Consider the following 24,383-nt stretch of genomic DNA (forward strand, 5'->3'; position numbering starts at 1 on the left):
TGACTATGAATGGGACAAGGAGGAGGAACTTTGAAGGTGGAGAAACTGTTCTCTTCAATAGGTGTGCTAAATGCTTGGGTATCTGCATTTGTCAAAACACTATGCAACTGTACATCACAAAGGGTGAACTTTAAAGTATGCAAACTAAACAAACAAACAAAACACATCAACTAGGATGTCAGAGACCCCAGGATGGAATGTATCTAATTGAATTACAAGTTCATGACATACTGCACTGAAAGGTGTAGGTGGAAAAGGGGCTGGCCTAAGTAAGTTTACAAAATGAGGTTCTGACTAGAAATTGTAGGACTTAAGAAAAAAAAAAAGGATCTGTACATAAACACTGCATGCAGTAAATTTGTTCTTCACAGGGATACAGGCTAACAATTCTGAAACTGCTTTACATGTGTACTGGGGATGAACAAATAAATAAACGGATGGTAGCAGTGGGAGCCTGGGTTTCTCACTGTCAGCAAGGGAAGTTCCAGATAAACAAGAAAGCAAGGCTAGAATGAACCCATGTGGATGCTAAACCCTTGGATTAGAGTCAGAGACATCAGTATGAACTCAAGTTTACCTTGCCGTATATAGAAATGTATAGAAACAGAAACAATTATAGATATGTCTGTATACATGACTTAGTATACATACATATATTACCTAGCTCTGTCTGCTGAAAAGGCCTAGAAGCAATGACACTCCAGTAGCCACAAACACACCGAGTGCCCTTAGTTTCTAAACACCATTCTCCAACAAAAGGAACCAGGGCTCCTTGCCAAAATGGCTGATTCTAGGTCTCAGACAGGGAAAATATAAGATGAGCCAGGAGCGTACTGTAGCATCATAAAGGAAGTGCTCAAAAAACAAAAGGATGTGACATGTCAAAGGGACACAGAAACCAACCTCAAAAAGCTCCCAATGGCCAAGCTGGAACAATGTAAGCAACAAGATAAACATAATGTAGCATTAGATTATAACCCAAAGTATGAAATAAATATATGTAAGTCCATACCATACAAATGAATTAATTAATTAATGGGGGCAAAAAGACAAATCTTCCTTACAGAAGAATCCCAGATAACATGTAGATCCTCTCCAGGAGGTAGTTTAATCCCTTCGCTCTTGCTTACACAGGTGGGGCCAATTAGATCACATAAGCCCTTAAAATTAAAGAACATGCCCACCTCAGTCAGAGAGCAACATGACTAAGAAAGAGCAAGAGTTGCATGTCATTGGCTTGGAAGATGGAGAAAGGGGGCTGTAAGCCAAATAATGTAGATGGCCTCTAGAAGTCGGAAAACAGATTCTCCTCTAGAGCTTTCAGAAAGGAACACAGCCCTGCTGACACCTTTATTTTAGCTCAGAGACCGGCGTCAAACGCCTGACTTACAGAACTGTAAGACAATAAATTTGTGTTGTTTCAAGCCACTAAGTATGTGGTCATTTGTTACAGAAGCCATAGGAAACAAATAGAAGCACTTACTATTGTACCCTTGTATAAGGAAACAGTGAACAACTTACTATGCAAAGATGGTACCATTATAGCCACTCATGCAAGACTCCACAATGCCTTTGGCCACAGTTGAGAACACAGACTCCTATAAGTGTTAAGCACCAAATATGTTAACATTTCACAAAAATGAAAACATTTTTCCTAAACTACATTCTAAAATATAATAAAATTTGTGTGCGAATTTTCATTTGCAATAACATGAAAATTATATCTACTATAGGAAAAAGGCTAAAATAGCTAAGACGATAAAACTGTAAACATAATTATGTCCATTAATCTCCTATGCAATTATAGATTTAAACCTCACATCTAGAGTTTATATAGAATTTTGCATACTGCACGCAATATTATACTGGTATTAGCATAAAATACATAGCCCTATGTTCTTCAGTACTTTTCCCACAAGCTTATACTAAATAATCAGTATCTGATTTTTATTTTCATTTTTATATATAAATAGATGCAGCCTTATCAACAATGCAAGAATTCGTAGATCTGCATTGTCTAGTATAGTAGCCATGCGCCACATATGGCTACAGAGCACCTGAAATGTGGCTAGTCCAACTTGAGATGTGTTGTAAGTATAAAACATACACCAGTTTTGGAAGACTGAACATGAAAAAAAAAAAGAATGGAAAAATATCTCATTAATAACTTGCTTTATGTTCCTTACATGTTGAAATGGTATTTTAGATATACTGGGTTAAATAAGATACAGAAGTAAAACTAATTTTACCTGTTTCTTTTTTACTTTTTAAAAATGTGGCTACTAGGGAAATCCCTAGTGGTCCAGTGGTTAGGACTCTGTGCTCTCACTGCTGAGGGCCCGGGGTCAATCCCTGGTTGGGGAACTAAGATCCTGCAAGCAGCACAGCACGACCAGAGATGTGGCTACTAGAAAATGTTAAATTATATATATGCCTCACTTTCTATTTCCATTGTCCAGCCATGCCCTAGATGAAAAAAGATCTAAAGACCTACATGTCTCACCAAAAGCATCCATGTGTATGAGGGAATAATCAAGATGTGTGATGTCCAATGCAGCAGCCATTAGCCACATGTGGCTATTACTTAAATTAATTAAAATTAAATAAAAATTAAAAGTCAGGTCCTCAGATGCACTAGTCATATTTCAAGTGCTCAACAGCCACATGTGGCTAGGGCATCTGAGAAGTTAATCTGAAAAGGTGAATTTGAAATTTTAATTAATCTTAATTAATTTAAACTTAAATAGCCATGTGTATCTAGAGGCTAATGTAATGGACAGCACATTTACAGAACATTTCCATCACTGCAGAAAGTTCTATTGAATAGTGCTAGCTAGATTTTAACTAAATTGTCCTTAATTAGAAAAAGTTATTGACACCATAGCGATCTTGTTTTTTTTGGCCATGCCTTGTGGCACGTGGAATCTTAGTTCCCCCAACCAGGGATCAAACCCGTGCCCCCCTGCACTGGAAGCGCGGAGTCTTAACCACTGGACCGCCAAGGGAGTTCCAACACCATAGTAATCTTAAATCAATCACTCTCTGCTATGGATTGAATGTCTCCCCAAAATTCATATGTTGAAACACTAATCCCCAATGTGATGGTATTTGGAGATGGGGCCTTTGAGAGGTAATTAGTCATGAGAGTGGAGCCCTCAGGATAGCAGTACAGGCACACCTCGGAGATATTGTGGGTTCGTTTCCAGATGAGCTCAATAAAGTGAATATAGCAATAAAGCAAGTCACATGCATTTTTTGGTTTCTCAGTGCATATAAAAGTTATATCTGTACTATACTGCAGTCTAGTAAGTGTGCAATAGCATTATTTCTAAGAAAACAATGTACATGTCTTAATTTAAAAATACTTTATTGCTAAAAAATGCCAAAACAATTACAATAGTAACATCAAAGATTACTGATCACAGATCACCATAATAATAACAAAAAAGAACAAAATATTTCAAGAAATATTGACCAAAATGTGACTCAGAGACATGAAGTGAACAGTGCTGTTGGAAAAATGATGGTAATGGAGTTGTTCAATGCAGAGCTGCCACAAACCTTCAACTGTAAATAAACACAGTATCTAAAAAGTGCAATAAAGCGAGGTATGCCTGTAGTGCCCTTATAAGAAGAGACACAGAGAATTCTCTCTCTCCACCGTGTGAGGACACAGTGGAAGACAGCTGTCTACAAGCCAGGAAGTGAGTCCTCACCAGACGCTGGATCTCTTGCACTTGATCTTGGATTCCCAACCTCCAGAAATGTGAGAAATAAATGTTTGTTGTTTAAACCACCCAGTCTATGATATTTGTGTAATGGCAGCCAGAACTAAGACACTCTTCTTGGGCTTCCCTGGTGGTGCAGTGGTTGAGAGTCCACCTGCTAATGCAGGGGACACGGGTTCGTGTCCAGGTCCAGGAAGATCCCACATGCCGCAGCAGTTCAACTTTACTTATCAATCATCCAAGTGGCTCTGAAAAGTACACCTTTATCAACCTCCATCACAGGTTGGAGAGGGAAAATAAAGCAGGCTTGTCATTCTAGTACAAAGTCTGATGAAGGAAGAAAAATATTTAATAATATTAAATTTTAAATATTTATGGAATGTTTGAGCTTCCTTATCTGAGATCTGTCAAGCTAAAGAGACCAGAAGTGAAATCCTCCCAAATAACAGAATCTTATATGTTCCAAATGAAAAGCTTAGTTCCCCAAATCATCATTACCTGAGTGGTGTCCATTTCTGCCACATGATCAAATATGAAGGTTTTGGGCTCAGGGTTGGAGTGCAGCCGGACAGTCGTAGAGGACAGCACAGATAGGCATAAGTTTTGCTCTCCATCAGCTGATCCAGAACCCTCTGTAGGTGGGCGAATTCGCACAAAAACTTTGATAGCATCGCCTTCATTACTAAAGACAAAAAAATATAGCAGCTAAGTTTACTGGAGAAAAAGGATCTAAGCCTCATATTGCCTCTAGTGTTTCTATTCTGAGTTCCCCCAATAAAGTACGAGATCTACCCATTTACGTTTACCTTTTATCAAGAGTCTCCCATAACCCACACCCTTTACTGATTTGCTTCACATCAGCCAACTTCAAAAGCCTTTACTTGAAATCATCTGAAAGGCAGCTCTAAGCTCTGCTTGTCTCTGACTTCCTTTTTAATAGCAATAATAAAGTAAGTCATCCCAAGGGATAATTATGTTACTGATTCCATCTTTTAGCCTGGAAGGTGAGGGGACAGGGGCTGGGGAGGAGATGTGATTTTTCCATATTTCCAGGTAGCCGAGGACAAAGCTTAATGCTGAAACAAGGAACCCTTACTTACTATGCTAAATGGTTGTTTTAGGAATACTACATCCCTAATTCTTTTGGTCTCATCAATAAGATTTTTTCCTTACCTTGGTTGGTTAGACTGACAATTTGTCACACTGCGTAACTCAGCTAGAAAAAAAGATAAGAAGTCTTTAAAGGTTTTTAAAAGTACAACATGAAAACCCCATTCTTCTAGCCTATTCTTCAGTTGCTGACACTCCTCAGTCTCCCAGCTCCCTGGCCTGGGCGTGACAGGGGACAAGCCTAGATCTTCCACTCCATTCTAACTGTAAGCAGATAGGTTAGGGGGTCCCCAGAGAAAGAGAACCAGGAATGGCTTTCTTGACATAAGAGAACCCATTTTGGTCTAAGCCATTTTGTGGTCTAAGCCTGGCGCAATGCTTGCCCTCAAACAGGTCTCAATAATTAATGACCTTAAGGGAGGAAATGTAGAAACAAGGAGGAGCAGTCGAGAAACCACAGTGCAGCCTTGGGGCAGCGTCCAGGTTCCTCAAGGGATATACATAATAACATACCTTTGAGTTCTGCAGGAACTAAGGCCCATAGTCAGGTGGAGGATGGAATTATGATGGTGACCCTCCAGACTTCAATCGACTAAGGCTTGGACTCTTGTCGACCTTTGCCCCAACTCTATGCTAAATTTCCTCAGTTCAATCAAGTCCCTCTATGAATATGTATGTACGCTTAGCTTAAGACTTCCCCAATTTTGCTGTTCAGGGAGAGACTGCTTTGGGAAGATCCAGGTATTCTCCTCTTGCTGTAAGTAATAAATCCTAGAGGATGGGGAGACCAGTACCCAGAGTTGCTACAACGTATTATCTAAGATGTCAAGTTTCTAACAAAAAAATTACAAGGAATTCAGAGAAACAAGAAAGTATGATCCATGAACCAGAAAAAAAGCAGGCATCAGAAACTGCCTGTGACAGCGCCTACATGCTGGGTTTGTCAGGAAAAGACTCCAAAGTAGCCATTATAAACATGTACAGAACCAAAGGAAATCAAAATTAAGAATTAAAGGAAGGTATGAGGACAATGTCCACACCAAATAGAGAATAGCAATAAAGAAAAATTATAAAAAGGAAACAAATGGAAACTCTGGAGTTGAAAAGTATATCAAGTGAAATAAAAATTCCCTTGAATGGCTCAAAGTAGACTTGAACTGGCAGAAAAAAGAACAAGCAAGCTCTAAGATAGATCAATAGAGATTATAAAAGTCAAAGAACAGAGAGAAAAAAGGATGAAGAAAAGTGAGGTGAGACTCAGAGAAATGTGGGACGTCATTAAGCATACCAACATACATAAATGGGAAGTATCAGGAGAAGGAACAGAAGAGAAAGAACAGAAAAAATTCAAAGAAATAATGGCCAAAAACTTCCCAAATTCATTAAAAAGCAATCTACACATCCAGGAAGTTCAACAAATTCCAAAAAGGATAAACACACGCAGATCCACAGATACATCATAGTAAAAATGCTGAGAGTCATTACTTATGAGAGAACCCCAATCAGATTAACAGCTGACTCTCAGCAGAAACAACAGAGGCCAGAGGAATTAGAGAGTTTGTTGTTAGAAGGCCCACCTTACAAGAAATAATAAAGGAAGTTCTTCAGCCTGAAAGTAGTGACCACAGACAGTAAAATTCAAATCTACATGAAAAAAAGCAAAGAGCACCAGGTAACAGTGATTATGTAATTATAAAAAACAATAGAAATGCCTATTTTCTCCTCCCCTTACTTGAATTACAAAACAAATGTATAAAATAATATGTATATAATGTATTGTTGGGCCTACAACATATAGAAACATATGTATATTTGCCAATAATAGCACAAGGAAGGTGGGTAGGAACAAAGCTGTAACAGCCCAAGGAAATGACTAAAGATGGTAAAGTAATGTATTGTTGGGTTTTTAACAATAGATGTAACTTGTTTAATAATAATACCAAAGAAGGGGGTGAAAGGGAATAAAGCTACATAGCCCCTGCTCGCTGCAACTAGAGAAAGCCAGCGCACAGCAACGAAGACCCAACGCAGCCAAAAATAAAAGCTGACACTGTTAAGATGTATATGTTAAACCCTAGAGCAATCATTAAAAAAAAAAACTTCAAAAAAAGAAAGCAGGGAGTTCCCTGGTGGTCCGGTGGTTAGGACTCCACACTTCCACTGCTGGGAGCACGAGTTCGATCCCTGGTCGGGGAACTAATATCCTGCATGTGGCGTGGCCCCCCTCCAAAAAAAAAAAAGAGCAGTAACAAAATGGAAATAGAGTCACAGATGTAGAAAACAAATTATTTATGGCTACCAGGGCATAACAAGTGGGGAGGGATAAATTGGGAGATTAGGATTGACATATACACACTACTATATATAAAATAAATAACTAATAAGGACCTGCTGTATACCACAGGGAACTCTACTCAATACTCTGTAATGGCCTACACGGGAAAAGAATTTTTAAAAAAGTGGATATATGCATTATATATATATGTATAACTGATTCAACTTTGCTGATTCAACTATAATCCAATAAAAATTTTTTTAAAAAGCAGTAAAGGTGGAACAGAGAAACATAAAAAACATGTGACACATAGAAAATGAAAAGTAAAATGGCAGATGTGAATACAACCAAATCAATAACAACATGTGAATGGATTAAACAACCCAATCAAGGGGCAGAGATTGTCAGACTAAGATGAAAAAACATGCTCCAACTATATACTATCTAAAGGAAACACACTTTAGATTCAAACATATAAACATATGGAAAGTAAAAGGATGAAAAAAGATTATCTCATGCAAACAGCAATCACAAGAAAGCAGGAGTGGCTATACAGGTTTCAGACAGACTTTAAAACAAAGTTACCAGAGATAAAGAAGAATATTTTTTATAATGATAAAAGGGTCAAACGACCAGGAAGATAACACAGATATAAACATATACTTAGGGACTTCCCTCGTGGTGCAGTGTTAAGAATCCACCTGCCAATGCAGGGGACACGGGTTCGAGCCCTGGTCCGGGAAGATCCCACATGCTGCAGAGCAACTAAGCCCATGCGCCACAACTACCGAGCCTGCGCTCTAGAGCCCGCGAGCCACAACTACTGAAGCCCACGCACCTAGAACCCATTGTCCACAACAAGAGAAGCCATCGCAATGAGAAGCCCGCGCACTGCAATGAAGAGTAGGCCCCGCTCGCCTCAACTAGAGAAAGCCCGCATGCAGCAACGAAGACCCAACGCAGCCAAAAATAAAATTAATTACTTAAAAAAAAATAACAAACATATATTCACCTAGTAACAAAGCACCAAAATACACGACAAGAAATGAAGGGAGAAATAGACAATTCAACAATAAGAGCTAGCATATGACCCTGCAATCCCACTCCTGGGCACATATCCAGAGAAAAACATGGTCCGAAAGGATACATGCATCCCAGTGTTCATTGCAGTACTGCTTACAATAGCAAAGACATGGAAGCAACTAGATGGATAAAGAAGATGTGGTACATATATACAATGGAATATTAGCCATTAAAAAGAATGAAATAATGCCATTTGCAGCAACATGGATGGACCTAGAGATTGTCATACTGAGTGAAGTTAAGTCAGACAGAGAAGGAGAATGATATCACTTATAAGCAGAATCTAAAAAGAAATGATACAAATGAACTCATTTACAAAATAGAAACAGACTCACAAACTTAGAGAACCAATTTATGGTTACCAGGAGGGAAGGGTGGGGCAAAGGGATAGTTAGGGAGTTTGGGATTGACATGTACACACTACTATATTTTAAATGGATAACCAACAAGGACCTACTGTATAGCACAGGGAACCCTGTTCAATGTTATGTGGCAGCCTGGATGGGAGGGGAGTTTGAGGGAGGACGGATACATGTATATGTATGGCTGAGTCGCTTTGCCTTGCACCTGAAACTATCACAACATTGTTAATTGGCTATACTCCAATATAAAATTAAAAGTTAAAAAAAAAGAAGAATTTAGAGCGGGCAGATGACACAATCAGAAAATAAATAAATAAATATATATATATGTAACTGAATCACTTTGCTGTACACCTGAAACACTGTAAGTCAACTATACTTCAATAAAAACAAACAAACCAACAAACCTTAGATGCTTACTCTGCAGTCCAGATAGCTATGGATCATCTAGCCAAATATGATTAAGTTCAGAAAGGGACTCTTAAACTCAGTCAATTTCATGAGGGTTATTTCACATTCTCATTTCTCTGATTTTAGTCAGCAACCCATGGTGCCAGTGTTGTCACAAGAAATAACCTTCATGAGCACAAAAGTAAGAGCTGCAGGGAGCACTGCATGGGCTCTCTCCTTCCCTGTGTTCCCACTTCATGTTCCCGGTCTCTAAGCCTGCTGGGAATGCACTTACCTGGGATGTCATCAACCTCAACTTTGCTAACAAACTTAAAGGAGCAGGAGAGTTCCCCATGGAAATCACCACCATCATAAAGGGGAGCTGTGAATACCCTTGCTCCCGTCACTTTTCAGAAAAAATTATTTATTTATTTATTTATTTTGGGCTGTGTTGGGTCTTCGTTCCAGTGTGTGGGCTTCCCATTGCGGTGGCTTCTCTTGTTGCGGAGCATGGGCTCTAGGCATGAGGGCTTCAGTAGTTGCGGCACACGGGCTCAGTAGGTGTGGTTCGCCGGCTCCAGTGAGCAGGCTCAGTAGTTGTGGTGCACGGGCTTAGTTGCTCTGCAGCATGTGGGATCTTTCCGGACCAGGGATCGAACCCGTGTCCCCTGCATTGGCAGGCGGATTCTTAACCACTGTGCCACCAGGGAAGCTCTCCCATCACTTCTTGATGTGTACAGACAGGACAGAGTCCTTTAACACAGTCACATACATATGTCACTTTCCATTAAATAAACAGATGCTCTAATATCACAAACATCAATTCTCTTGCTTGAGTCCAGATTTACTGAACACTGTGATTGTGCAGAAAGCGCGATCAACATTTTGCTCCAATAACGTACCAATTTGTGTGCCAATATTCCCTGAATACTGAAAATGGGGGAGGAAAAGGAACATTTTTGATGGAAAAAGAGAGCATAATGAGGTGTTAATGGTATAATGGACCTAAAAGGTAAGTAAAACAACAAACGTATCAGGAAAGAATTGCAATTGACAGCTAAAAGCATTAACGTTACCGAAAGGTTCAAACACCAAAAATTCACCATTTGTTCAATCTTCTAACATAGGCATCGCCTCGTTACCGTTCATACCATTCACAAAGATCCATCGAATCAGCTCAAAATCAGCTTTAAAAAACCAAGACTCCTTAAAGGGTTAGGCGATGTAAGAGGCACGTATACAGGTGCAGCAAAGGACCAAGAAATTAGTAAAGTTGAACCGTTTATCAAAAGCAAAATGACAGGCTCCCTTCCATGAGAAAAAGGAAGAAATTGAAGGGGTCTCCTGGAGAAGAAAAAAAGGACTGTGAGAATATAAAGACACTACTGAATTCTGTGCTTTAAAAGTCCCTTACCTAAGGAGAGTCCACAGCGGACCCTCCAAAAGAGAAAGACATGCTTGGAACAAGAATAAGTTCTTCCCTTCAGGAAAGTCAGTATTGTGGAAATACGCAGAAGGTAGTGAGAGCTGGGGCCGACCCTCAGGCGAAGATACCTAGAGAGGCAGCCCGGGTCCGGACTCGGGAAGAGGCCAGCGACGAAACGGCAGGACCGAGAACAGGAGGGAAGAACCAGCAGGTCGCTTAGGAGCCAAGCGCCTGGATGAGGGCTCGGTTCCGGTTCTCTGCTCAGCCCCAGAGCTTAGAATTGCGCCAGGCTCGTAGCGTGCGCCCAACACATAGACGGAAGGGAAGAGAGCTGTTCCATTAGTGTATTATCTTGGAGAGACAGAGGGAGATTTCAAATATCCCCCGCCGCTCAGTCCGCTCCTGCCCTTCCCGCCCAGCAGGAAAGCTCGTATTTGGGGGCGGAGACGGGGTCACGAAGCCTGGGCTTCTCACTTACTTTTGCAGCCGGACGCCATGGTGCCCTCACCCCTCGATCCCGAGACCGACGGAGCGACCGCCCTTACTTCCAGCCCAGCCGCGCACGGAGATTCCGCCCACTCAAGATGGCCGCGAATTTAAATTTGGCGCTCAGGTCGGACGTTGACGCCAGCACGGAGGCTGCCATGTTGCCAGGCCCTGTGTCAGGGGCGGGGCCGACGTGACGTCACGAGTAAGCGCCGTCGCCTCCGTACAGTCTCCAGGCGGCTGTGGGGTCCTGTTTTCCCCTAGCGCGGCTATGAGCAAGCGGAACCAGGTGTCGTACGTGCGGCCAGCCGAGCCGGCGTTCCTGGCCCGCTTCAAGGAACGGATCGGCTACGAGGAAGGGCCCACGGTAGAAACCAAGGTGAGCCCGGGCCAGTCCCGTTACCGCAGAAATGCGGCCCGCTCCGCCAATTTCAGCTTCTGGCTTGACTTGGAGGCTAGATACTGATGGGTCCCTCCTCGCACCCGCGCCCGGCCCCTAGTCCGAGTGTCCTCAGACCCCAGGCTGGTCATCTTCAAACAAACTACTGCCTCTTTCGCCCAGGAAGCTATTTGTCGTTTTCACAGTGCTGCTGTGTTTTTGAAAATGACTTCACGCAGGTAAAGCGCCTCGTCCTTCGTAGACAGTTAAGAAAGATCATTTTCGTCTCTCTTCGTTTTCACTTGCTTATCGCATAACCTGTAGTTAGCAGTGTGGGTGGTAGCGTCGTCCCATTTTCCAGGTAAAGAAACTAAGGCCACTCGATCAAATGACCTGATATCCTAAGCCTTGAGTCTGGAACATCCTTAACGAATGCCCTTCTGTGCTTGTTGTCACCAAAAAAAAAAAAAAAAAAACGGAAAGCAAAAACCTTTTATATCTTGGCTTTCAATAGAAGAAGAGGAGCTTCAGGAAGGAGCCACACCTGGATAGTTTAGAAATGGGGATCGGTGGGAGGCAACTTCTAAGCTCCCCCAGGCTCCTACCCGAACTGATTCACATCAAAATCTGCCCTACCTTTTTTAATAGAAAGAGACTATTATGCTTAGGGCATGTGTGGAGAAATAGAGAATTTATTTAGCACTTTGTGTCTTGCACTTGCACAAAGACCCACCCCTCAAGTCACTTAAGTAGAAGGACACAAGATTGACTTAAGTGCAGTTAATCCAGTGAGTATGTGCTAAATCCAGGCCCTGGGCCAGGCTCTGAAAGGACAAAGAGATGGATCTCCAAAATGCCCTGTTCTTTAACACCTTCCTGCCTGCCTCATCTCAGCCCTCACAGGTCACCACCTCAGTGAAGCCTTTTGAACCTCCCCCAGACAGTAACTCCTCCTCTGTTCTTCTCTTCACTCTATCCGCATCTTATCTGCAATACTCATCATTATGCATGGCAACTACTTACTCTCTTGGGTATCTCCACCTCTAAATCGAACACTCTAAGTATCTTAATCCCTCTATATTTTCCTAGCACAGTGCCTGTGGCACCAAGTAGTGGGTGACGAGTTACATTGGTTAGATGACTGTGGTTATCATCAGGCAAGGCTTCATGGAGGAAGGGACATTTAGATTGAATCTTGAGCATGGGTAAGTCAGCAGGTAGAGATGGAAGGAACGGCATGGGTAAAGGTGTAGAGACAGTGAGTCACGGACTGACTGTTTAGAAGTGATTGAGGGACTGATAGAGGTGAGGCCATATGGACTATTCAGTAGGCAACAAGGAGCATGTTTGGATAGAGATAACATGATCAGGGAGTGACTGGTCCCCAGGACCAAAAACAGTGACTATGGCAAAGAGGATGACGTTTGAGAAAAGGGACATGGTTTCAGCAATGAGGAGAATATGGACCTAATTTTATAGTTTGCTTCAGGTCCTAGTGATGATCATGTGTGTGCCTAGTTAACACCTTGAAGACTGCAGCTTAGAATGCTATCTTAGGAGAACTCGGGGCGGGGGGGCGGGGAACTTTCCAAATAATATCAGTCATTCGGGCTAACACATTTGATCAACAGACTTTTCCATAGACAGATGTCCCAGGTTCCTGTGTTTGCGAAACCAACTTCATTCTTAATCATTTTGGCAGTGTAATCATTCTAGGAATCTGTTAACAAAAAGAAAAGAGTTTCATGGGAAATCACGATATAATTATAGTTTAAGATTACAGCTGTGGTCGGACAGCTGCAGGGCTTTGTTGCCCTGTTTGGGAGACAAGGAAGGCTCTGTGAGAGGTCGACTGACATCTATTTGAATAATGTGTGGTGGGTGTGCACGCCTTTCAACCTAGCATTTCCATTCGAGGAATTTATCTGTGTGTAAGTTTGCAAAAGTGAACAAAAACATGTGCAAAAATTTTATTATAGTAGAAAAAAACTAGAAACAACCAAAATTTTTACTTACAAAGAATTGGTCAAATAAACCATGAGATAACCATATGTATAAATACTGGGCCGTGATTTTTAAAAATAGATGATGCCATATGTATCTCAAGGCATTGTGCAAAGATGTTTTTGAGTAAAAAACTTGGGTGAGTGGGGCTTATATGATGACTGACATTTTAAAAAATCTCAGTCAACTAGCCAAATATTACCATTTGTTGCACCTGTAGAGTCAGTGCATAGTTTCTGTTATTTTCTGTACTTTTTTATGTTTGGTAAATTTCATAATTTAAAAAGAAAAAAGGAAGCGAGTCATATAGTAGTATGTTCCGTGTCTTGTTTGTATACAAAATGTTTTCTGTACCTCCGTATTTTTATACACTTAGACTAACACTTAGGATACCCACCAAACAAGCTACTGGAAGGGGGTAAAGATAAGCAGAAGTAGGTGAAGGAGGACCTTTTACTTGCCGTTTTCTGTACTTTGGTGGTGTTTATTTTTTGTCACACTTTGAGAAGAGGTGTACATGAAAAGGGTTGATGAAGAGCAGAGAGAACTGCTGTAGTCAGCACTACCCTGAGTAGGCTGAATGCTGGCAGAACATGAAGCAGAGGGCCGCTGACATCAGGAACTGCAGGCTGGGGTCCTGCTGAAATGGAAACCAGATCCCTTGGACAGGCACCCCAGGATAACTGGCAGGTGGACCTCTTCCCTACTCTGGTGAGGTTAGATTTTTAAGAGTTACTTGAAAATTCATTGCCAAACACATTTAGTCAATAATGTTACCCTTCTCACTCTAGTAATTACAGTTTCTCACAGAGACAGTGGTTGTATTTAGTTCAAGGTCAGCAACTTAAATGTTATGTTTGTGTTTTTTCCTAGAGAATCCAGCTTCAGCTCCCAGGTGAAGATGGTGATCACAGTGACAAAGAAGATGAACAGCCCCAAGTGGTGGTTTTAAAAAAGGGAGACCTATCAGTTGAAGAAGTCATGAAAATTAAAACAGAAATAAAGGCTGCCAAAGCAGGTATGTCTGAAAGTAAGCTGGTTTTTCTACCAACTTAACGAGTTAGGTATGAAATCATTTTATACAGCGGTATGGTATGTTTGAAGGAGACAGTCCTAGGTTCAAACTTTGGCTTTGACACTTACCAGATGTGTTACCTTGAACAAGTTATTTCACCTCTCAGCCTCAGTTACCTCATCAGTAAAATGGGGACAAGTTGTGCCCACTTTATTGGGCTGTTATAAGGATTAAGTGCAAATTTAAGTAAAAACATCCTGTTTTTTAAAAAAATACCTGGTTTACAAACTAGTCAACAGAGGTGTATTTAATTAGTGCCTGGTGTGTGGTATGCTATATAGTATTTTTTTCATTATTTGTAGTATTTATTACATTGATTTAGGAGGAAATGCTGGAGTTCCAAACAATCACTTTTCGGGATACTTAACAAATATAGTCTGATTGTAATGAATTGGGGACTGGCAATATTACACTATACTTCGTTCGGTACATGAGTTTTTGTTTTTTGTTTTTTGCGGTACGCGGGCCTCTCACTGTTGTGGCCTCTCCCGTTGCGGAGCACAGGCTCCGGACACGCAGGCTCAGCGGCCATGGCTCACGGGCCCAGCTGCTCCACGGCATGTGGGATCTTCCCGGACCAGGGCACGAACCCGTGTCCCCTGCATTGGTAGGCGGACTCTCAACCACTGCGCCCTGTACATGAGTTTTTATTAAGTGACTGCATGTCTTGTGGCTATATAGCTAGAGGCAGTGGACTGAATTGACTCAAGGATGTCCATAAATACCGTATGAGATTTTCTTGCCATTTGACTCTCCGATAAAGTCAAAATAACGAGAGAAAGAAAGTTTTTTAACTTTGTTTTTTGCTGCAGATGAAGAACCAGCTTCAGCTGATGGAAGAATTATGTATCGAAAACCAGTCAAGCGTTCCTCAGATGAAAAATATTCCGGTTTAAGAGCAAGCTCAAAAAAGAAGAAGACAAATGAAGAAGATGAAATAAATAAGCAGGATTCAGTTAAAAAAAACTCACAAAAGCAAATCAAAAATAGTAGCCTTCTTTCTTTTGACAATGAAGATGAAAATGAATAAGTGTAAATAAATATTTTGGACTTAGTCTTCTTTAAGAACATACGGAGTATTTTTTTAAATAACATCTTTTTTTCCTATTATAATACAAGTTTAGGGACTTCCCTGGTTGTCCAGTGGTTAAGACCTCATGCTTCCACTGCAGGGGGCACAGGTTCGATCCCTGGTTGGGGAACTAAGATTCCATATGCTGCACGGTGTGGCCAAAAAATAAAAATAAAACATTAAAAGGAAAAAAAAAGATAATACACGTTCACTGGAGAAAATTTAGAAAATACAGAAAACATTCAGTAAGATAAAACATATCTATCCATCAGTACCCTTTTGACCTGAACTGCTAACTCTAGACATTAACTACCACTAACATTTTGTTATTTCCTGTGTGTGGGATGTGTGTGTATGTAAATTATATTTTTCTAAACAAAATTGTGATTGTATTCTGTATGTTCTCAGTCCTGCTTCTCACTTGACGTTGTATCATGAGCATTTTTCTAGGTCAGTAAAATTCGAAATCCTGACATTAATAGCTACAGAGAATGTTGTAATTAAACAGATCCTGTATTTTATCTTCCTCTTCAGCAGAACCTCACTTTGGATGAGGGAGATGATCATGTGCCTAGTTACCAGTACTTCCCCAGCTTCTGCTAAGGGTAGCCATGTGACAGCTCTGGTAAGTTAAGAGATACAAGTGGATCTTGAACAAGTAATAATACAGGTGACCATGATACAAGTTAGGATCTACTGAATCACATGGTGACTACTATTGATGACATGGTTAAAAAAAAAAGATAAAAGTGGAAGTCTGCTTACTAGGTTTTTTGATACAAAAGGACGGATTTGGCAAGCATGAACCTTTGTCCTCTCTCCATCCTGCCTGGAGCACAAACATGAAACCAAGAAGTACCAGAGCCATTTTGGGGCATGAAGAAGACAGCCACTTGTTCTGGGTGGTACAGTGGAAAGACTCGAGGAGCTTGGATCGTGATGGCATGCCTGGAGGAGCTGCTGTACTAGCCTTGGACTTCCTGATACATGAGGATAAATACCATCTTAGTTAAGCCTCTGTCAGGTTTCTGTTACATGCAGCCTAATGATACAGTGGTAGAATGTGTGTGCCCAGAAACCTCCAAGTGTATTTCTGATGATTTCCTTAGACTGAGTTGCTGGAAGCAGAATTACTAGATCAAAGTATTTGAATATTTCTAAAGCTTTTCATGCTTTTTTTCAAATTGCTTTCTAGGTGGTTTTTACCATTTTATTCATACCATTTACGATAGCCCACATCACCTCATCCATGATGCATTCAATTTGATGCTTTGAAAATGGTGTTTAATAGTTATATTTAACTGGCATTTTTTTTTGATTGACCAGGGAAGCTAAACTGTTTTTCATGTTACCTAATAATTTTCCTCATTACTGCAAGTCAACCAAAACTGGAGACTTGTCAAGATCCCATTCTTCACCAGCCAGAAATTAGGAATTTCAGATTCCATGTTATGAATTTGGTGCCACATCTATCTTTCAGCCATTTTAAGACCTAGTGTAAAGAATCCTCAAAAGTGATTCATGTGAGTGAGCGAGTAAGTCCTGAAATAGGCTCTCTAAATTATACAGACTAGTCCCGAAGCCATTCCTAGTACTATCTTTAATGTATACTCACATAACGAGCCAGGGTTTTTTCTAATCTGTATCACTGCTATATCTATTCTTGTACCAACACCCCACTGCTTTAATTACTGTAAATTTTAGTATGTCTTATCATTTACAGTTGGGAGTCTTGAGGGCAGGGACTTTGTCTTACCTCTGTATCCTCTGTACCCAGAACAGTACCTAACATATTAAGAGCAGAATAAATATAGTTAGAATAAATGAGTGTTTAATTTTTTTTTTTAACAGGCTGGTGGTTCTCAAAGTGTGGATCCTTGACAAGCAGCATCAGCACCCCTGGAAACCTAAAGATGCAAATTTGCAGGCCTTGCCTGAGAATCAGAAATTTCGGGTGTAGGGCCCAGCATTCTCTGTAACAAGTCTGCCAGGTGGTTCTGATGCACACTCAAATTTGAGAAATACTGATAAAGCCTATTATAAGGGAGATGAAACAAAAAATTTAAACAAGTAACACGAAAGACTATTTAAAAGATCTTAAATCTTGAAACTTACCATATTGATGAAGTCTTTACCGTAGGTGATATTTCTAACAATGTTAAGTGTAAGTGTTACCAGCCAGGAAGCATATCTCATGATGAAAACCCAAGACCAAGGTAGGGTGGCAGGTGACATCTGCTAAGCAGCCTTAAGAAAATTGCTTCACCTCTGTAAACTGCTTTCTAAGAACAGTGGGTCCTGTTAATTGCAGAGAAAGGTGAATGAGTTTGGGGCCAGAGAAGAGAGGCTAGTCCTTTTCCCTCACGAACTATCCCCTTGCTTCTCAGAAATGGACCATAGGAGCAGGGCTAGACAAATAGGCCAGTAATGTAATCCCAGGGCTGAGGCAGGAATAGTAAAAGGACAAGCCTGGAACATCTTGTGCCCAAAAGTAAGGCGGTCCTCAAAGAATAATGGGGGCATGTCAAAAGGACACACCTGGAGGAGAACGGATAGGTCTTCCTTGCAGTAGAATCCCAATTAATAAATGTAGGAGGAATGATGGAAATAGAAAAATCACCATTTGGGGGACTTCCCTGGTGGCGCAGTGGTTAAGAATCCGCCTGCCAATTCAGGGGACACGGGTTCGAGCCCTGGTCCAGGAGATCCCACGTGCCGCGGAGCAACTAAGCCAGTGTGCCACAACTACTGAGCCTGTGCTCTAGAGCCCTCGAGCCACAACTACTGAAGCCCACACGCCTAGAGCCCGTGCTCCGCAACAAGAGAAGCCACTGCAATGAGAAGCCCGTGCGCAGGAACAAAGACCCAATGCAGCCAAAAATAAAAATAAAATAAATAAAATTTTTTAAAAAAGAAAAAAAATCACCATTTGGAAAATTCCACAATAAGAAGTTGCAGTGGTCTGAAAGGCAGCTTCCTAAGAGATAGGTCCTAATCCCTGGAACCTGTGAATGTTACCTTATGTGGTAAAGTTTGCAGGTGTGATTAAATTAAGGCTCTCAGAGAATCCTGGATAATCTGGAGAGGCTCTAAAAGCCATCACACATTTCCTTGTAAGAGAAAGGCAGACAGAGATTAGACACAGACAAGACAATGTGAAGAGAGGCAGAGAATGCTCACAGCCACCAGAAGCTGGAAGAAACAAGATTCTCCCCAAAAGTCTTCAGAGGGAGTGCAGACCTGCCAACACCCTGACTTCAGCCTAATGAAACTGATTTCAAACTTCTGGCTTCTAGAACTCTGAGAGCATACATTTCTGTTCTTTTAAGCCACAAAGTTTGTGATAGTTTGTTACAGAGGCCATAGTAAATAAATACCTAAGTGGTGTTGGAAAGATTCATCAAAAGATGTCAAAATTAGTGGCCAGAAATATGCTGAAAAAATCACTATTTGCATAGTCTCAAAGTATATCTCCAGAGATTACAAAAGGAAAACAAGTCATTTACAGTGGAAAACCAGGCAGATGCCACCTTATCTAAATGATCAAAGTAACATTACCAGTAATAAGTCATACTGACATCATGACCTCCTTACATGATGCACTGAGATGGGCACGTCACTTTCCAAAAGGGCCTTCCTGATGCCCTTTTCAAGGACAGGGCTCAAGTGCAGTACTAAAGAGGCCCAAGTCCTACAAGCTGACAAAGGCACAGGAATGTCAATACAGGCTCCAGGGCTTCTCTGTCAGTGTCACTGCAAAGATGCCCATTTATACTTTCTTCTGAAGAAATCCTTTATTCTGAGATTATAGGTTTCTTATCTCTGGTTTTTATTTTATGAAATAATGGTTATAACAAAGAGCAGGTTAATCTAATGTGCTTACTTGTCAAAATAAAAGGTCATCAAATCTATATCAGCGTCCAAAAAATATTTTGAAGTTTATTGCCTAGGAAAGCCAAATATCAAGGCCAGCACTGTCTGATAGAATATTCCATAATATGATTCACTTTGTTATACAGCAGAAACTAACACAACAATGTAAAGCAATTATACTCCAATAAGGATGTTAAAAAGAAAAGAATATTCCACAATAATGGAAATGTTTTACAGCTTTGCTGCCCCTAGCCACATGTGGTCATTGAGCACTGGAAATGTGGCTAGAGTGAGTGAGAAACTGAACTTTTCCTTCTGTTAATTTTAACTAGCTTAAATAGCCACATGTAGGAAATTCCCTGGCGGTCCAGTGGTTAGGACTCAGCACTTCCACTGCCGAGGGCCAGGTTCAATACCTGGTCAGGGAACTAAGATCCCACAAGCCACACGGTGCAGCTAAAAGAAAAAAAGAGAACAAAATAGCCACATGTAATGAGTGGCCACTCCTTTGGACAGTGTAGTTTTAGGTATTATTGGAGTAAACAGGATTTTTTCTTTCACTCATTAGGAGTCCTGCAACTCCTGAGGAAGTCTCTGGCACTTTCTAAGGGTCAAAGGTATTTTCACATTTGACACAAAACAGTGCAAAATGCAATCATATCTGATTGCATGGCTCAAGATAACCAGGGCAATGCAGTCAAATCAGGAAGCAAGACACATGTCTTCTGAGTTTTCAAGCTCCCACTTCTGTGGCTCTTTTCCCAGTCCTGGGCCCTGTCTCTCCAGAGGTTCTTGCCTTCTGAGCCTCACATTGCTATGGAAACAGTTTTGACTGACATCTACTCTCACCAACCTACTGCTTCTCCCAAGTTATGCATGAAGTCTTTCAGACAGGAGAAAGGCTAGACGGAAGGCGTCTGTCCAGGCCTGAGGTTAGGAATCCTCCATTGCCCCACAATCATTCTAGGCTAATGGCAGCCCCAAGCTTAACGTGATTTAGGCATATGTGGTCCCAGAAGCTGGGACAGAAGGGACCACTGAGTTATCATCATTGATTTGAACGTTTCCTTAGAGACTGGCAACAGCTAGCACAGTACTGGTCCCAGGAGCTGCTGGGGGAGAGCTGACCAAGTTCCTCAGCTGTAGGATGGGACCCCGAACTTTGTATTCGTGTAGCTGTTTCCCCAAATTCTCCAAGTCTAGCCATAACTTCTCTTGCTCCTCATCCCATCACAGCCTCCATTCTCTCCAAAGTCTGGATCCTCTGAATCTGCAGTGTGGGGTCCTAGAACACAAACCATCTGTCCTGCCTTGACACTCGCAGTCCTTCCCAGCCTTCTCCTCCCTACGCCAATCCAGCTGTGCACCACTACACTTTTCCCCTCCTGCCCTGGGCGCCTGAGGAGATGGTAGCACAGAGTCAGTTTTCCCATTGCCCTTGCCTCTCCCTGAGCCAACAAGTCAAGCTGGGTCTCTGGTACAACTGCGGCAGTATTGTCTACCTCCCAGAGAAGGTTCTCTGTAAACTTGTGGGCAATGGAAGCTGGACACCCAATTAAAGATGGGGAAACATCCTGAACAGATACCTTACCAAAGAAATATACAAATGGCAAATATGCATAGAAAAGATGCCCCACCTCATATGTCATCAGGGAAACACAAGTAAAAACAACAATAAGCTACCACTACACACGTATTAAAATGGCTAAAATCCAGAGCACTGACAACAGCAAATGTTAACAAGAATGTGGAGCAACAGGAACTCTCATTCATTGCTGGTGGGAGTGCAAAATGGTCACCACTTTGGAAGACAGTTTGGCGCTTCCTTAAAAAACTAAACGTGATCCAGCAATTGCGCCCCTTGGTATGTACCCAAAGAACTTGTAAACTTAGGTCCACACAAAAACCTGAACACAGATGTTTATTGCAGCTATATCCATAATTGCCAAAGTCTGGAAACAACCAAAGTATCCTTCAGTAGGTGAATGGATAAATAAACTGCGGTACAACAAGACAATGGAATGTTATTTAGCGCTAAAAAGAAATGAGCTATCGGGCTTCCCTGGTGGTGAAGTGGTTAAGAATCTGCCTGTTAATGCAGAGGACACGGGTTCAAGCCCTGGTCGGGGAAGATCCCATGTGCCACGGAGCGGCTGAGCCCGTGTGCCACAACTACCGAGCCTGCGTTCTAGAGCCCGCGAGCCACAACTACCGAGCCTGAGAGCCACATCTACTGAAGCCCGTGCACCTGGCGCCCGTGCTCCGCTAAGAAAGAAGCCCGCAATGAAAGCCCGCATGCAGCAACGAAAACCCAACGCAGCCATACATTAATTAAAAATATTTTTTTAAAAAAGAAATGAGCTATCAAGCCATGAAAAGACATGGAGAAAATTAAATGCATATTACTAAGTGAAAAAAAAACAATTCAAAAAGGCTGCATAGGGCTTCCCTGGTGGCGCTGTGGTTGAGAGTCCGCCTGCCGATGCAGGGGACACGGGTTTGTGCCCCAGTCTGGGAAGATCCCACATGCTGCGGAGCGGCTGGGCCCGTGAGCCATGGCCGCTGAGCCTGTGCGTCCGGAGCGTGTGCTCCGCAACGAGAGAGGCCACAACAGTAAGAGGCCCGCATACCGCAAAAAAAAAAAAAAGGCTGCATAGGGGCTTCCCTGGTGGCACAGTGGATAAGAATACGCCTGCCAATGCAGGGGACACGGGTTTGATCCCTAGTCCAGGAAGACCCCACATGCCGCGGAGCAACTAAGCCCATGTGCCACAACTACTGAGCCTGTGCTCTAGAGCCCGTAAGCCATAACTACTGAAGCCCACGCGCCTACAGCCCATTCTCCACAACAAGAGAAGCCACTGCAATGAGAAGCCCATGCACCGCAACGAAGAGTAGCCCCCGCTCGCTGCAACTAGAGAAAGCCTGCGTGCAGCAACGAAGACACAACACAGCCAAAAAATAAAGAAAAATTTTAAAAAAGACTGCATACTGTACAATTCCAACTACATGACATTCTGGAAAAGGCAAAACTTTGGAGACAATAAAAAGATAAGTAGTTGTCAGGGGTTGGGAAGAGGTGGGGATGAATAGGTGGAGCACAGAGGATTTTTAGGGCAGTGAAACTATTCTGCATGATACTATAATGATGGAAACATGTCATTATACATTTATCCAAACCCATAGGATGCATGACTCTTAAGAGAACCCTAATGTGTTGGAGAAAAGGGAACCCTCCTACACTGTTGGTGGGAATGTAAATTAGTGCAGCCACGATGGAGAACAGTATGGCAGTTTCTCAAAAAACTAAAAATAGAGTTGCCATGTGATACAGCAATCCCATTCCAGAGAAAATGATAATTCAAAAAGATACATGCACCCCTCTGTTTATAGAAAAACTGTTTATAATAGCCAGGACATGGAGAAAACCTAAATGTCCAATGACAGATGAATGAATAAAGAAGATGTGGTATTTAACACAGATGTAGAGAACAAACATATGGACACCAAGTGGGGAAAGTGGCGGGAGGAGGTGGTGTTGGTGGGATGAATTGGGAGATTGGGATTGACATATATACACTAATATGTATAAAACATTAATAAGAACCTGCTGTATAAAAATAAATAAAAAGATATGGTATTTACACACAGTGGAATATTACTCAGCCATTAAAAAAGAAATAATGCCATTTGCAGCTACATGGATGGACCTAGAGATTATCACAGTAAGTGAAGTAAGTTAGAAAGAGAAAGACAAATACCATATGATATCACTTACACGTGATATCTAAAATATGACAACAATGAACTTATCTATGAACCAGAAACACTCATAGACATAGAGAACAGACTTGTGGTTGCCAGGGGTGTGTGCAGCAGAGGGATGGATTGGGAGTTTGGGACTAGCAGATGCAAACTATTATATATAGAATGCATAAATGACAAGGTCCTACTGTGTAGCACAGGGAACTATATTCAATATCCTGTGATAAGCCATAATGGAAAAGAATATATATATATATATACACATATATATATATGCACATACATATATATACATACATATCTGAATTACCTTGCTGTACACCAGAAACTAACACAACATTGTAAATCAACTATACTTCAATTAAAAAAAAAAAAAAGAGTTAACCCTAACTTGAACTATGAATTTTCAGTTCATAGTGTGTAGGTTCATGGACTGTAACAAATGTATCACCCTGGTGCAGGACATTGATAATGGGGAGATTTTACATATATGGGAGCTCCATGTACTTTCTATTCAATCTTGCTGTGAACCTAAAACTGTTCTTTTTTTATTTTTATTTAAAAAATTTTTGCCCGCAGTTGGATCTCAGTTGCTGTGTGCGGGCTCTCTCTAGTTGCGGCGAGCAGGGGCTACTCTTTGTGCGGTGCACGGGCTTCTCGTTGCGGTGGCTTTTCTTGTTGCAGAGCATGGGCTCTAGGCACACGGGCTTCAGTAGTCGTGGTGCGTGGGCTCAGTAGTTGTGGCCCGCGGGCTCTAGAGCGCAGGCTCAGTAGTTGTGGTGCATGGGCTTAGTTGCTCTGCGGCATGTGGGATCTTCCCAGACCAGGGCTCGAACCCGTGTCCCCTGCATTGGCAGGTGGATTCTTAACCACTGCGCCGCCAGGGAAGTCCCCTAAAACTATTCTTTAAAAGTCTATTTTAGAAAAAGGAGGGAAACACGTTTCCTTGTTTATAATCATCTATCTCTGGAAGGAAAACAAAAAACTGATAATATTTTTTATCTGGGGTGGCTGCCAAGAAGGCTTTTCACTGTTTAACTTTTGTGCTTTTAGAATTTTAAACCATAAGCTTCTATTATCTAGTCAAAAAAATGAAATTTTTAAAATAAAATTAAAGATCATACCTTCTGAAAATCCTAAGGCAATAATTTTATATATATATAATTTTTTTTTTTTTTTTTGCTGTACGCGGGCCTCTCACTGTTGTGGCCTCTCGCGTTGCGGAGCACAGGCTCCAGACGCGCAGGCTCTGCGGCCATGGCTCACGGGCCGCTCACCTGGGCACGAACCCGTGTCCCCTGCATTGGCAGGCGGACTCTCAACCACTGCGCCACCAGGGAAGCCCAAGGCAATAA

The 24,383-nt window shown here is 41.7% G+C and overlaps 2 protein-coding genes across 3 annotated transcripts in view; one reads left to right on the forward strand and one right to left on the reverse strand.

Annotated features, from left to right (window-relative positions):
• KIF15 (kinesin family member 15) overlaps positions 1-10,921 on the reverse strand; it is a 70,886-nt gene extending 59,965 nt beyond the window's left edge. Inside the window, exons 1-4 of the mRNA XM_024756464.1 lie at positions 10,853-10,921; positions 4,902-4,944; positions 4,227-4,410; positions 1,522-1,598 (exon numbers count right to left, since the gene is read on the reverse strand). Coding sequence (XP_024612232.1) covers positions 1,522-1,598; positions 4,227-4,410; positions 4,902-4,944; positions 10,853-10,871 — 323 coding nt within the window. The 5' untranslated portion in view covers positions 10,872-10,921. The remainder of the gene's footprint in view (positions 1-1,521; positions 1,599-4,226; positions 4,411-4,901; positions 4,945-10,852) is intronic.
• Positions 10,922-11,083: 162 nt separating this feature from the next.
• On the forward strand, positions 11,084-15,377 carry KIAA1143 (KIAA1143 ortholog). 2 transcript variants are annotated; one of them, XM_024756512.1, is made up of 3 exons: positions 11,084-11,239; positions 14,117-14,261; positions 15,131-15,377. In XM_024756512.1, the coding sequence occupies exons 1-3, from the start codon at positions 11,132-11,134 to the stop codon at positions 15,346-15,348; spliced, it is 471 nt and encodes a 156-aa protein (XP_024612280.1). In that variant the 5' UTR covers positions 11,084-11,131; the 3' UTR covers positions 15,349-15,377. The 2 variants fall into 2 exon arrangements, with proteins under 2 accessions (XP_024612280.1, XP_024612272.1); XM_024756504.1 differs by lacking the exon at positions 11,084-11,239 and adding an exon at positions 11,247-11,478.
• Positions 15,378-24,383: the final 9,006 nt, after the last annotated feature.

This window comes from Neophocaena asiaeorientalis, unplaced genomic scaffold, assembly GCF_003031525.2.
Source record: "Neophocaena asiaeorientalis asiaeorientalis breed wild unplaced genomic scaffold, Neophocaena_asiaeorientalis_V1.1 scaffold265, whole genome shotgun sequence".
Classification (NCBI taxonomy): Eukaryota; Metazoa; Chordata; class Mammalia; order Artiodactyla; family Phocoenidae; genus Neophocaena; species Neophocaena asiaeorientalis.

What these genes read in the sequence shown, in the direction of transcription:
- KIAA1143 (XM_024756504.1), top strand. Translation starts at nt 11,326, where the DNA reads ATGGGTCCCTCCTCGCACCCGCGCCCGGCCCCTAGTCCGAGTGTCCTC. An exon ending in TTGAAAATGACTTCACGCAG is followed by an intron (nt 11,479 to 14,116) that starts GTAAAGCGCCTC and finishes GTTTTTTCCTAG; the next exon opens with AGAATCCAGCTTCAGCTCCC. An exon ending in AATAAAGGCTGCCAAAGCAG is followed by an intron (nt 14,262 to 15,130) that starts GTATGTCTGAAA and finishes TTTTTGCTGCAG; the next exon opens with ATGAAGAACCAGCTTCAGCT.